Below are 12,420 nucleotides of genomic sequence, written 5' to 3'. Positions count from 1 at the left end.
GGCGATGCTTTTGGGACGAGAAATATGCTGTAGGAGCTTAACTATTATTTATATCAATTAGTCTATGGGAAAATTGGTTTAGTTATATGTTGTTTTGCTTCAAGTTCAAGTTCAGGTTATTAAGAGCCTATCCGTGATGCTGCAAAGATTTACTATACCAGGCAGGTACCAGACTCTGGTTACATATTTGTGAGTGAATAGAGATGATGATAGGATCTTAAAGCTACGAGTGGTTTTAGATTCTCATTGGGTCCACCCCTCTGGTTTACAGTGATTTATGTGTCAGAGTTCAGTTAATTCCTTCCCCAGCGTGTGGCATTTGGGCTGCCAAAATTTCATGAGTAGACATGACACTTATAGCATGTCTGTGCATCTTGGAGTTGTCTGATTTCCTTAGAATACGTTTCTGGTCCGGGAGCAGTGGCTCACACCTGTAATCCCAGCACTTTGGGAGGCCAAGGTGGGCAGATCATCTGAGGTCAGGAGTTCGAGACCAGCCTGACCAACATAGAGAAACTCCATCTCTACTAAAAATACAAAATTAGCCGGGCATGGTGGTGCATGCCTGTAATCCCAGCTACTCAGGAGGCTGAGGCAGGAGAATTGCTTGAACCCGGGAGACGGAGGTTGTGGTGAGCTGAGATCGTGCCATTGCACTCCAGTCTGGGCAACAAGAGCAAAACTCCGTCTCAAAAAAAAGAAAAAGAAAAAAAGAATCCGTTTCTGTGCAGGCATACTATTTCATGCAGTATGTTTTGACTTGTCCTGGCTGGACATTTCTTTTCCCCTTATATTTTCATGATTGCACATTTAAAATAGTGTCTATGGCCGGGCACCGTGGCTCATGCCTGTAATCCCAGCTACTCGGGAGGCTGAGGCAGGAGAATCACTTGAACCCAGTAGGTGGAGGTTGCAGTAAGCTGAGATCGCACCATTGCGCTCCAGCCTGGGCAACAAGAGTGAAACTCCGTGTCCAAAAAAAAGTCTCTACAACAAGAAAGATATTCTTTCTCAAGCTCATTCATCCCTGTCAGCATTGCCTATGATAAGCTCAAAAGTTCATCCCAGCTCTGTTTAACGGCAAAGTACCTCAGGCCATTTCTCAGTTCTCCCAAGGAGAAATGTGCTTGATATCCTCCCAGGAGGAGGCGATTTCAAAGGATGGTCCAAGTTTTTCACATGGTATTCAGACAGATGTGAGGCACAGCTCTAGAAAAACTCCTCAGAGACCCCTGAGAGGCCTGGGGGAGGGATGATAACTGTCCTGCAGACCCTTGCAGGCATTTTACTCGCATTCTCTAATTCAGTCCTCAAAACCCTTGGGAGAGGTGACCTTATAGCCCTACCAAGGGGATATCTGAGATTCGGTGTGAAGCAACCAGTCACACCTAGTTGTAAAGCTCACCCCTAGAAAGTGGTGGGGCTGAAATAGACCCGTTCCCTCTGGGTGCCAGGTCTTGGCTCTCAGGCTCTGTAGACATACATTCCAGATTAGAGTCGCTTTCACATGGAGAGAGACTGCAAGAGCCTTGCTTCCTAAGGGAGCTTTCCCTCTTGGGGTTTGACTAAAATAGTGACAGATTTTGAAAGCTGTTTTAGAAGTTCTGAGACGGTTGAAAAATCCAGCGTTTGCTGGACGTGGTGGCTCATGCCTGTAATCCCAGCACTTTGGGAGGCCTAGGCAGGTGGATCACCTGAGGCTAGGAGCTCGAGACCAGCCTGGTCCACATGGCAAAACCCTGTCTCTACTAAAAATACAAAAATTAGCTGGGCATGATGGCACATGACTGTGATCCCAGCTACTCAGGAGGCTGAGGCTGGAGAATCACTTGAGCCCAAGAAGTGGAGGTTGCACTGAGCCTTGATCGCACCACTGTGCTCCAGCCTGGGTGACAGAGTGAGACCCTGTCTCAAAAAAAAAGAAAGACTAGGAAGCCGAGGCAGGCAGATCACTTGAGGTCAGGAGTTTCTCAATAGCTTGGCCAATGTGGTGAAACCCCGTCTCTACTAAAAACGCAAAAATTAGTTGGGCATGGTGGTGTGTGCCTGTAGTCCCAGCTACCTGGGAGGCTGAGGCAGGAGAATCGCTTAAACCTGCAAGGTGGAGGTTGCAGTGAGCCGAGATTGCGCCACTGCACTCCAGCCTGGGCGACAGAGTGAGACTCCATCTCAAAAAAAAAAAAAAGAAAAGAAAAATCCAGCTTTTTTTTTTTTTTTTTTTTTTTAATTCTTACTAAACCTGGGCAAGACGAAAATCTAGCATATCAGTTTTCAAATAGTGGTTGGTACCACCTCTCCTTCCAAATATGCAAATATGTAGGAGAGGGTGTTTTTTGTTTTTTGAGATGGTGTTTCACTCTTGTTGCCCAGGCTGGAGTGCAGTGGCGCAATCTCTGCTCACTGCAACCTCTGCCTCCCAGGTTCAAGCAATTCTCCTGCCTCAGCCTCCCAAGTAGCTGGGATTACAGGCACGCACCACCACGCCCGGCTAATTTTGTATTTTTAGTAGAGACAGGGTTTCTCTGTGTTGGTCAGGCTGGTCTTGAACTCCCGACCTCAGGTGATCTGCCCACCTCAGCCTCCCACAGTGCTGGGATTACAGGTGTGAGCCACCACACCCAGCCGGGTTTTTTTGACTGTCAAAATTAATAGAGGTGACTACTGGCATTTATTCCCCGGGTGGGGCGCAAAGATGCTAAGTGTCCTGCAATGCCCAGGAGCAGTCCCGCTCAGTAAAAAGTCACCACTGCAAAGCGCCAGCAGCTCTCTGTATAGAAATGCTGACAGCTTGAGAACACCACCTTTCTGGTAGCCCTGGTTATGATCATCATAATAATGAAGGAATCTTAAACCAAAATGAACGGATCCAAGTGTTTTGGAGACTGCAACTTATATAATTGAGGTGGGTGTGGGGGAAGGTTCCAGAAGAAAAAGAATATTACAACATCTTACTTTTGCAATTTTTATACAACCATGACCATGTAAAAAAAATGGCTAGGAGTCCTTCCCAGAGACCCCTTGGTAATAAGGTGCCCTGAAAGTTAAGCTTTCACAGCTTCTCAGTATGGGTGCTTCTGATGATAAGTTTCCTCTATGGCTTTTATTGGGCCTCAAAGGTTTTGTTTTTCTCTTTTTCAGCACTTTCCAGATAGTATTTCATTTCGGTTTTGATGTCTTCTTTGATCTAGAAGTTATCTGGAAGTCTCAACTCTTTCAGATTATTTTGGTCAACTTTCTTCTTTGATTTTTGCGGATTGTGATCCAAGAATGTGGTTTTCAAAAATTATTCCCTTTATGGAGTCAGACGTGCTACCATTGCGCCACAAGGTCACACATTAGTCCCTTTTTGTGGTCAAGTACATGATTACTATTTTGTAAATGCTCTGTGCATGTATAAACTAATGTATACTGTCTATTTGAGGGATGTGAGCTTTATATCATAACTATTAAATTAGGTGAGTTCATTGGCTATTCAAGTCCCCTATGTCTTTAAATGTACCTTCTCTGGGACTCCTGGCAGGAAGGAAATATAATGAAACCTTCCTGTATAGCTGTATTTTTTTTTTTTTTTTTTTTTTTTTTTTTTTTTTTTTGAGACCGAGTTTCGCTCTTGTTGCCCAGGCTGGAGTGCAATGGTGCGATCTCGGCTCGCTGCAATCTCCACCTCCCAGGTTCAAGCGATTGTCCTGCCTCAGCCTCCCCAGTAGCTAGGATTACAGGTGACAGGTGCCCGCCACCACACCCAGCTAATTTTTTTTTTTTTTTTTTTTGTATTTTTAGTACAGATAGGGTTTCATCATGTTGGCCAAGCTGGTCTCAAACTCCTCAGGTGATCCACCTGCCTCGGCCTCCCACAGTGCTGGGATTACAGGCGTGAGCCACTGCGCCCAGCCTAGCTGTACCTTTAATCAAGTAATCCTTGCATTTTAATAATTTTCGCTTTATCTTGTTAGCTGCTTTGTTACTAGGTGTCTACAGGTTTATGACTGTTAGATCTCTTTTATAAATTGTGCTTTTTATTATTATAATGTGGCTCTTTATCCCTGCTTAATGTTTTCAACCTTAAATTCTACTTTGTCCAAGTTTAATAATCCCACCCTTTTCTTCTTTCTTTTTGCCTTCTCTCTTTCGCATTTGCCTGCTATCATTTTGCCCCTCTCTTGGGCTTTAGGAACCTTTACTTTTGAGTTAGTTTTAAGTGGTTTCTGGTAAACAGCCTGGTGTTGGGTTTTTTGTTTTCTTTTTACCAAAACTTCAGAGGCCGTCTTATAATTGGAGCCTTCAGTCCATGCCGACTTAATGTAACAGCTGCGAACTTGATTTTGTTCATTTCGTTTTTAAAGTTTTTATATGACTGTTTCTTCTTTTCCTTTCCTTATTGTTGCTGATGCGAGCGAGTCGCGCTTTGTTTCCTGGTTCATTGGGAAGTTTTGCCGCTCAGGTCACAAAGTAGCAATTTGTTAATTGCTACTTTCTCTATCCCAGTATTTAGAAGCCAGTTATTTCCTGCAAGGTGCTCTCTTTCACCACTGTCTTCTCTCCTTCCCCCGATCAGATGAGAAATATATAACACATCTGTTGTCACTCTTTTCCCTGTCATTCCCCCCCAAAATGAGAGCTTTGAAAGACTTTCATGTGCCCCGTCTGGTCTCTTTTGCAAACTGTTAGATTTTGCTGACAGGGCCTAGTACTTTCTATTCCAGACTTATCAAAATTCCCCTCGCAGCACTTAGCTTTATGTGACACATTCTGAGCCGTCTGTCCTGCATGTAGGGTGGTGGACAGTACATGGATTGCAGTGTCCACTGTGCACCACTATTTTTCTCCTCTTTGTCGCCCCCCATCTTGAGGTGGTGGGTCTGGTTCATTCGAGTGTGTGTGATATGTTCTCAAAATCTTTGCCCAGCCACAAATATTTCCTTTCACTTGGGAGTGAATGGCAGCTTGGCTGGTTGCACGACTCTTGAGTCGCAGTCCTTTTCTCTCAGGCATCTGAAGCTGTTTTCCCACAGCCTCCCAGGCCCCAGGGTTGCAGGTGAGAAGCCCAGGCTTTTTTTGTTTACAGGAGAGTCACTTGTTTTTTTCTGGTGGGAAGCTTTTAAGATGCTCCCCTTGACCTTGGAGTTTAGAAATTCTCCCAGAATATGCCTAGGTGTGGGTTTTTGTTCTTCAACCTTACCTAGAACTTGGGGGTGCCTTTTGTTCTACAGACTCAGGCCTGTCTTTAGAGAAATGTCTTTTGGTTTTTGTTTAATGATTGTCTCTCCTGCTTTTGACGTTTTTGTGATTTGCTGTTGAGTCTCCTGGATCTATCTTCTGAGTCTCCTGCCTTTTCCCTTGTAGTTCCTTTCTCTTCTCTTTTCCCTTCCCTTCCTTTCCCTTCCCCTCCCCTCCCCTCCCCTCCCCTCCCTCCCTTTTTTTTCTTTTCTTTTCTTTTTTTTTTGAGATGGAGTTTCGCTCTGTGGCCCAGGCTGGAGTGCAGTGGTACGATCTTGGCTCACTGCAACCTCCCCTTCCCGGGTTCAAGTGATTTTCCTGCCTCAGCCTCACGAATAGCTGGGATTACAGGTGCGCACCACCACACCTGGCTAATTTTTGTATTTTTAGTAGAGACAGGGTTTTGTATTTTTAGTAGAGATGGGGTTTCACCATGTTGGTCAGGCTGGTCTTGAACTCCTGACCTCGTGATCCGCCCGCCTCGGTCTCCCAAAGTGCTGGGATTACAGGCGTGAGCCACCGCGCCCGGCCTCCCTTATAGTTTCTATCTCTTGGTCAGTCACGTTTTTCAGTCCCTGTTTTTTCATTATCTTCCTTGAGATGCAAGTTTGTTGATCATTTTAAGCTGTCACGTTTCATCTGTTTCATCAGCAGCCTGCTCTGATGCTTCTGGTGATTCTTCTTCTCTGACTGCGAGACCCCCTCATGCGTGTTGCTGTTTTCTTTTCTGTCCCACCCTCTCGTGTATGGCAGTGGCTCTTGGAGTGATGAAAAGGGCAGCAGCTTTGGCTCCCGGGGGCTGGTGGTGTGACAGCCAGCCTTTTTCTTCCCCGCTTCGTCCTGCTGGTTCAGTCTTGGAGATGGAGAAGCTTCAACTCATCGGTGTAGCTTTTTCTTACCTTAACGGGGACCAGAGGAAAGTTGGGGGGTAGGCTTGTCCCAGGTTGCACTCTGACCTCCACGTGGAAATGGTCATCAGGCTGTGAAGTAATTGTACTCGGCTCAAGAAACATCATATGGGGCCCAGCATGGTGGCTCACGCCTGTAATCCCAGCACTTTGGGAGGTCGAGGCGGGTGGATCACCTGAGGTCAGGAGTTCAAGACCAGTCTGGCCAACGTGGTGAAACCCAGTCTCTGCTAAAAATACAAAAATTAGCCGGGCGTGGTGGTGGACGCCTGTAATCCCAGCTACTGGGGAGGCTGAGGCAGGAGAATCACTTGAACCCGGGAGGTGGAGGTTGCAGTGAGCCAAGATCACACCACTGGACTGCAGCCTGGGGGACAAGAGCAAGACTCTGTCTCAAGAAAGAAAGAAAAGAAAAGAAGCATTGTATGGTATCATGTATTCTTGCTTTTGCCAAACCTCATAAAGACAGGTGCACCATATTCTTTTTCCTTCAACTGTATCCCAAGTGTTGAAGACAGTCCTTGGCACATGGTATGTGCTTATTAAATATTTTTTGAAGGAGTAAGCGGGTAGATGTATGAAGCATGATGGAAGCCCTTGAAGAGACAGAAGGTGCTCAACTAGGAAAAGTCTTGTTCTGTGGCGGGGGGCAGGGGGTCACTAAGCATGGCACCAAGAGGTCCCCAGCCCTGTTCACAAAACAGCTGAGTATGGATTGATGCATATTTCATTGGCCAAAAATAAAAAAGTCATGTAGAAATCAAGGTGGCCACACAGGGACAGGAACAGATGTGGCCGTTCTCAAAGCAGCATCTGCTGGCTCCAGAGCTGCGGTGTGGAGAGGGTGTCAGGGGACTGAGCCTGTCAGCTGCACTGGTGCCATCTGCATGGAGGGGGCTCTTGTGGGGTCCAAAAAGCACATTATGAATGCTGTGGGGTTTATATAACCTTCAGGAAGAACCTAACGGCCTGTGTCTTTAATGCAGTGTAAGGCTCTAGGCTCAGACTGGCTGGAAACAGAATCTTCTTGGGGTGGGGTGGGGCGGGAGTTGAACCAGAGTTAGTGCCCAGGGGTCTCTGAACACCACTGTGTTCAGCATCTGTCTCCCAGCATCCCAGAAGTTTTGTCCATCTCCCCAGGGGAGGGGTACCAGGACTTGCACCCACCCTAGACGGGAAGTGACTTTGTAGAGAGGAAGTGTGATGTGAGCGTGGGGGTCTCTTATTTCCTTCTGTTCTTATGCTGTTTATTTCTCAATTTTATTAAAGCCATCACTGTCTCAGATCCTGTTATCCTAGCCCAATAAATGGAAGGAGAATAAAGATAACAGGGGTGCTTTTTCACTGCCATCTCGAGAAAGAGGAGACACGAGTTCCGTGGGCATCTGTGGTTCCCATGAAATGTAGCTCAGGCGTTGATGTCAGCCCTGGCCTCAGAGCCTTTCCTACCAGGAAGAAAGGAAGAACTGCTATTTCGGGCAGCTGCCAACTCCTCTCGCCACCTGCCGGGGCTCCAGGCAACATGCTCTCATTTTGAAAGGCTAAAAGTCACAGCTTTGTCCTACTAATACAAAGCGTCCCTTTCTGCCCTTCCCAGGGCTGTGGAAGAGAAAAAAAGAAATAAACTTCACACACATCTCAGACCCCAGAACATTTCTTCCCTACCCCCCGAGGGCTGGGAATTTAATAAGGTCAATCTAAACCAAAATTACAGAGTATTTTGGGTAAAATTGTGTCTATGACTGGCTAATCTAAAGAAATGCTTTGAGGAAAGAAACAATCAAACATTCTTTATGAGAAACCTGGAAAGTCACATCCTTGAGATGCTTTCTAACTCCTTTTGGAGGTCATGGGCTTTCTGCTTCTTCCTGCTCCAGCCATTTCTCCAGGGGTGCTTGGTCGATGTGCACCTTGCCTCCCCAGCATTCCTGCAGCATTCACTCCCCTGCACCTCATTCCTTTGCCTTTCCTGAGCTCTCACCTGTGCACCTGACAATCTCTGGCCCTTCTCTGTGTCACACATCGTGTTGGCTGTGCCGCTGACAGGGGGCTTTTTATGGCAGGAGTTCTGCTCCCTTTTGGAGCTTCTCTGTTTCATTGTTCGTTCAGGCTGTTAGAACAGAATACCACGCCTGGGCAGCTTATCCACAACAGACATTTCTTCCCCACAGTCCTGCAGGCTGGAAGTCTGAGATCAGGGTGCCAGCATGATGGGGCCCTGGAGAGGTTCTTCCCGGCTACAGACAGCTTCATGTGTCCTCACATGGCAGGAAGAGAGCTGGGTAGCTCTTCAACCTCTTCTTAGAAGGGCACTAATCCCATTCACGAGGGCTCTACCCTCAAGACCTAATTACCACCCAGCGGCATCACCCCCTTATACCATCACCTTGGAGACTAGAGCTTCAATGTATGAATCTCAGGGGACACAAACCTTCAGTCCATAGCACCCTCAAACACTATGATGAAGTGACACAGTGAGAGTGGCCACCCGTGGGGCAGACTTCAGAGGTCACCCTGCAACCTTTCTCCAAATGTGTGTGACTGTCCTTGCGCCATGTAGGTTGTGTGTTTCAGTTGCGCCAGGTGGATTGTGTGTTTTAGCTGAAGATTTCTTTCTCAATGATTGCAGACATCATGTAAAACAAGGCATTTTAATGGTACAGTGACTGATGACTGAGAATTTCTTTCTTTTTTTTTTTGGAGACGGAGTCTTGCTCTGTCACCCAGGCTGGAGTGCAGTGGCATGATCTCAGCTCACTGCAACCTCCACCTCCACCTCCCGGGTTCAAGTGATTCTCCTGCCTCAGCCTCCTGAGTAGCTGGGATTATAGGCATGTGCCACCACACCCAGCTAATTTTTGTATTTTAGTGGAGATGGGGTTTCACCATGTTGGTCAGGCTGGTCTCGAACTCCTGACCTTGTGACCCACCTGCCTCAGCCTCCCAAGACTGAGAATTTCTTAAGCAAAAATACACAACCTTGGTTGTACATATGTTCCTTTTAGAAATGTGGAGATATAGGAAAGAATTAAGAAAAAAAATCCATCACAAACAGCACTGCCATGGCCCTATCCACACCTTGTTTTTGGCATCTATTTCTCTATTCTTATTTGTATGTTTTCACATGCATGCGTAATACATGCACGTGTATATATTTTTACAAGTTGTATAGGTTGGTGCAAAAGTAATTGTGGTTTTCACCATATTTTTTAAATTCCATTTTTTTTTTCTTTTTTAGCCCAGGGTAGGATATCTGAGATTCTTGCATTTGAAAGGTACAAGGACCTAATATGACCTAGAAAAGCAGGAACTTTTGCTGGGCATTCCGTTTCATAGGAATATTTAAAGATAGATGAAACTGATGTTCATTCTTAGGGCTAGATGCCCGTGAGACTGAGCTTTGCCAGGTGTCTGTGCTGCCCAGCATGTAGATACCTTCTTTGGCACTGGCTTACCCTGTGGCTTCAAACGTGTAAGTGGATATTGAGGAAGAGTGGGTGAAACCATTGCTGTTCCCCAAAGGCAGGAACCCTATGTGGCTTCTTCACTGCTGTGTCTCCAGTGCCCAGCACAGTGCCTCCCACATCAGAGGTGCTCAGTGAACGTTAGATGACTGGCATTTCAGCTGTAGGGTGGCTTGTACACTGACAGTCTCTCTGTCTCTTTCAGGAGGGTTGGAGTCCAGGCGTTTGGTACGGGGCGTGAAAGGCAGAAGCATTAGCATGAAGGCACCCACCACTTCCCGAGCCAAGCAGGGACCATTCAAGACCATGCCTCTGAGGTGGTCCTTTGGATCCAAGGAGAAACCACCAGGTGCCTCCGTCGAGTTGGTGGAGTACTTGGAATCCAGACGAAGACCTCGGTCCACGAGCCAGTCCATTGTGTCGCTGTTGACGGGCACTGCGGGTGAGGATGAGAAGTCAGCATCGCCGAGGTCCAACGTCGCCCTTCTTGCTAACAGCGAAGATGGTGGGCAGGCCATTGAAAGAGGTCCAGCCGGGGTGCCCTGTCCCTCGGCTCAACCCAACCACTGTCTGGCCCCTGGAAACTCAGATGGTCCAAACACAGCAAGGAAACTCAAGGAAAATGCAGGGCAGGACATCAAGCTTCCCAGAAAGTTTGACCTGCCTCTCACTGTGATGCCTTCAGTGGAGCATGAGAAACCAGCTCGACCGGAGGGCCAGAAGGCCATGAACTGGAAGGAGAGCTTCCAGATGGGAAGCAAAAGCAGCCCACCCTCCCCCTATATGGGATTCTCTGGAAACAGCAAAGACAGTCGCCGAGGCACCTCTGAGCTAGACAGACCCCTGCAGGGGACACTCACCCTTCTGAGGTCCGTGTTTCGGAAGAAGGAGAACAGGAGGAATGAGAGGGCAGAGGTCTCTCCACAGGTGCCCCCCGTCTCCCTGGTGAGTGGCGGGCTGAGCCCTGCCATGGTCGGGCAGGCTCCAGGCTCACCTCCTGCCCTCAGGATCCCAGAGGGCCTGGCCAGGGGCCTGGGCAGCCGGCTCGAGAGGGATGTTTGGTCAGCCCCCAGCTCTCTCCGCCTCCCTCGTAAAGCCAGCAGGGCCCCGAGAGGCAGTGCACTGGGCATGTCACAAAGGACTGTTCCAGGGGAGCAGGCTTCTTATGGCACCTTTCAGAGGGTCAAATATCACACTCTTTCTTTAGGTCGAAAGAAAACCTTACCGGAGTCCAGCTTTTGATGGAGCGTGTCAGTATTGTGTGACGCTGGCATTCTTGGGACTTTGCCAAGCAACTGTAGGCAGCTCGTGTTGAGAATGGGTTTCCAGGAAACCCATTGTCTTGTAATCTCTAAAAAAAAAAAAAATTTTTTTTGTGTGGTGGGGGGTCTCCATATCTAGACTTCCAACACCCAATGTCCATATAACCCAAGGTCGAAAACCTTCCTGCATCATTGGGTGCTTTGCTACAGTTTGGCCACTAGAGGATGCTATTGGGTCAGTATTTCCAGTTTCAGGGCAAGAACTGATATTTACTAAAGAGTTTTGGATGTGGGCAAACAAGATGAGGCTGGTTAATAAGAATCTTCAATGTCATGTCAAATACTGTCACTGGCTTTTCCTTTTTCTTTCTTTTTTTTTTTTAAATTGTGGACTTAAAGAAAAATATTTTATTTTTAATGCTTTTCTGGGATAAGCATTAAAGATGCCAAAAAGAAAAAAAAAACAAAAGAATGATAGTGACGGTAAGGCAAGATTCTAGCAAAGAGAGATGGGAGATAAATGGCTGAGAGTTCAGGTGAATATTTAATATATTAAAAATTGTATTAAAGTTTTTCAAGGTATTTTAAAAATAACTATTTTGATACTAGAAAAAAGTTCATTTTTTAATTTAAATATGAGATCTATGTACAATTTTAATAAAATCCTGTCCATGAAACACACATGGCTGTCTGAATTATTCAAGTCTGATAAATGACCTTGTTTCATTTCTGCTGAGTAAACTTGGTTCGTTGCTATTGCTATCAGAAAGTAGTTACTTGAGTTCTTTCTAAAATCTAAAAGTGCTTTTCGTTCCAACGACTTGCTGTTTTCTAAAGAAGTGGAAGCTTCCTCAGGCCACTCTCCGGAGGGCTTGTACTTGAAAAGACGTGAGTTCCACATCTGCCTGACAGACTCTTAGTTGACTGTCCCGTTTCCTAAAGCTCTGCACACTCCTCAGTAGCAACTCTTACAAATATCCTATCATTTCTTACTTAGAAGCTGCTAAGCCTGACCCCAGGCCTGGGGCTCAACAGTTGAGGTCACCTGTACTTAAACAGTCCTTCTTCTGCAAATACTTCCTTTTTTGACAGGAAACATTTGTTCTCAAAAAAAAAAAAGAAAAAAAAAAAAGACACCTGATCCCAAGAATTAAGTCGTCCTTCATACATATAGCATGACTCATTGACATGTCTCTGCTACATTTTTTTTCTCTTAAGAAGGAGAATGGGCTGGGCATGGTGGCTCATGCCTGTAATCCTAGCACTTTGGCAGGCGGAGGAAGGCAGATCACCTGAGGTCAGGAGTTTGAGACCAGCCTGGCCAACATGGCGAAACCCTGCTCTACTAAAAATAACAAAAATTAGCTGGACGTGGTGGTGTGCACCTGTAATCTCAGCTACTCAGGAGGCTGAGGCAGCAGAATTGCTTGAACCCAGGAGGCGGAGTTTGCAGCAAGCCGAGATCGAGCCATTGCACTCCAGCCTGGGCGACAGACCGAGATTCCATCTCAAAAAAAAAAAAAAAAAACGAGGAATGGAGTCCATTTTTTACCCCAGTGAAAAAGACAA

The 12,420-nt window shown here is 46.5% G+C and overlaps 1 protein-coding gene across 2 annotated transcripts in view; it reads left to right on the top strand.

Moving 5' to 3' along the window:
• USP43 (ubiquitin specific peptidase 43) overlaps positions 1 to 11,532 on the top strand; it is an 86,007-nt gene extending 74,475 nt beyond the window's left edge. For both annotated transcript variants that reach the window (XM_034942380.3, XM_034942379.3), the window contains exon 15: positions 9,795 to 11,532. In XM_034942380.3, the coding sequence (XP_034798271.2) occupies positions 9,795 to 10,831 (1,037 nt within the window). In that variant the 3' untranslated portion in view covers positions 10,832 to 11,532. The remainder of the gene's footprint in view (positions 1 to 9,794) is intronic.
• The last annotated feature ends 888 nt before the right edge of the window (positions 11,533 to 12,420 follow it).

This window comes from Pan paniscus, chromosome 19 (assembly GCF_029289425.2).
Source record: "Pan paniscus chromosome 19, NHGRI_mPanPan1-v2.0_pri, whole genome shotgun sequence".
Lineage (NCBI taxonomy): Eukaryota > Metazoa > Chordata > Mammalia > Primates > Hominidae > Pan > Pan paniscus.
Note: the sequence above shows the minus strand (reverse complement) of the source record. Positions and strands in the feature narration are given on the sequence as shown.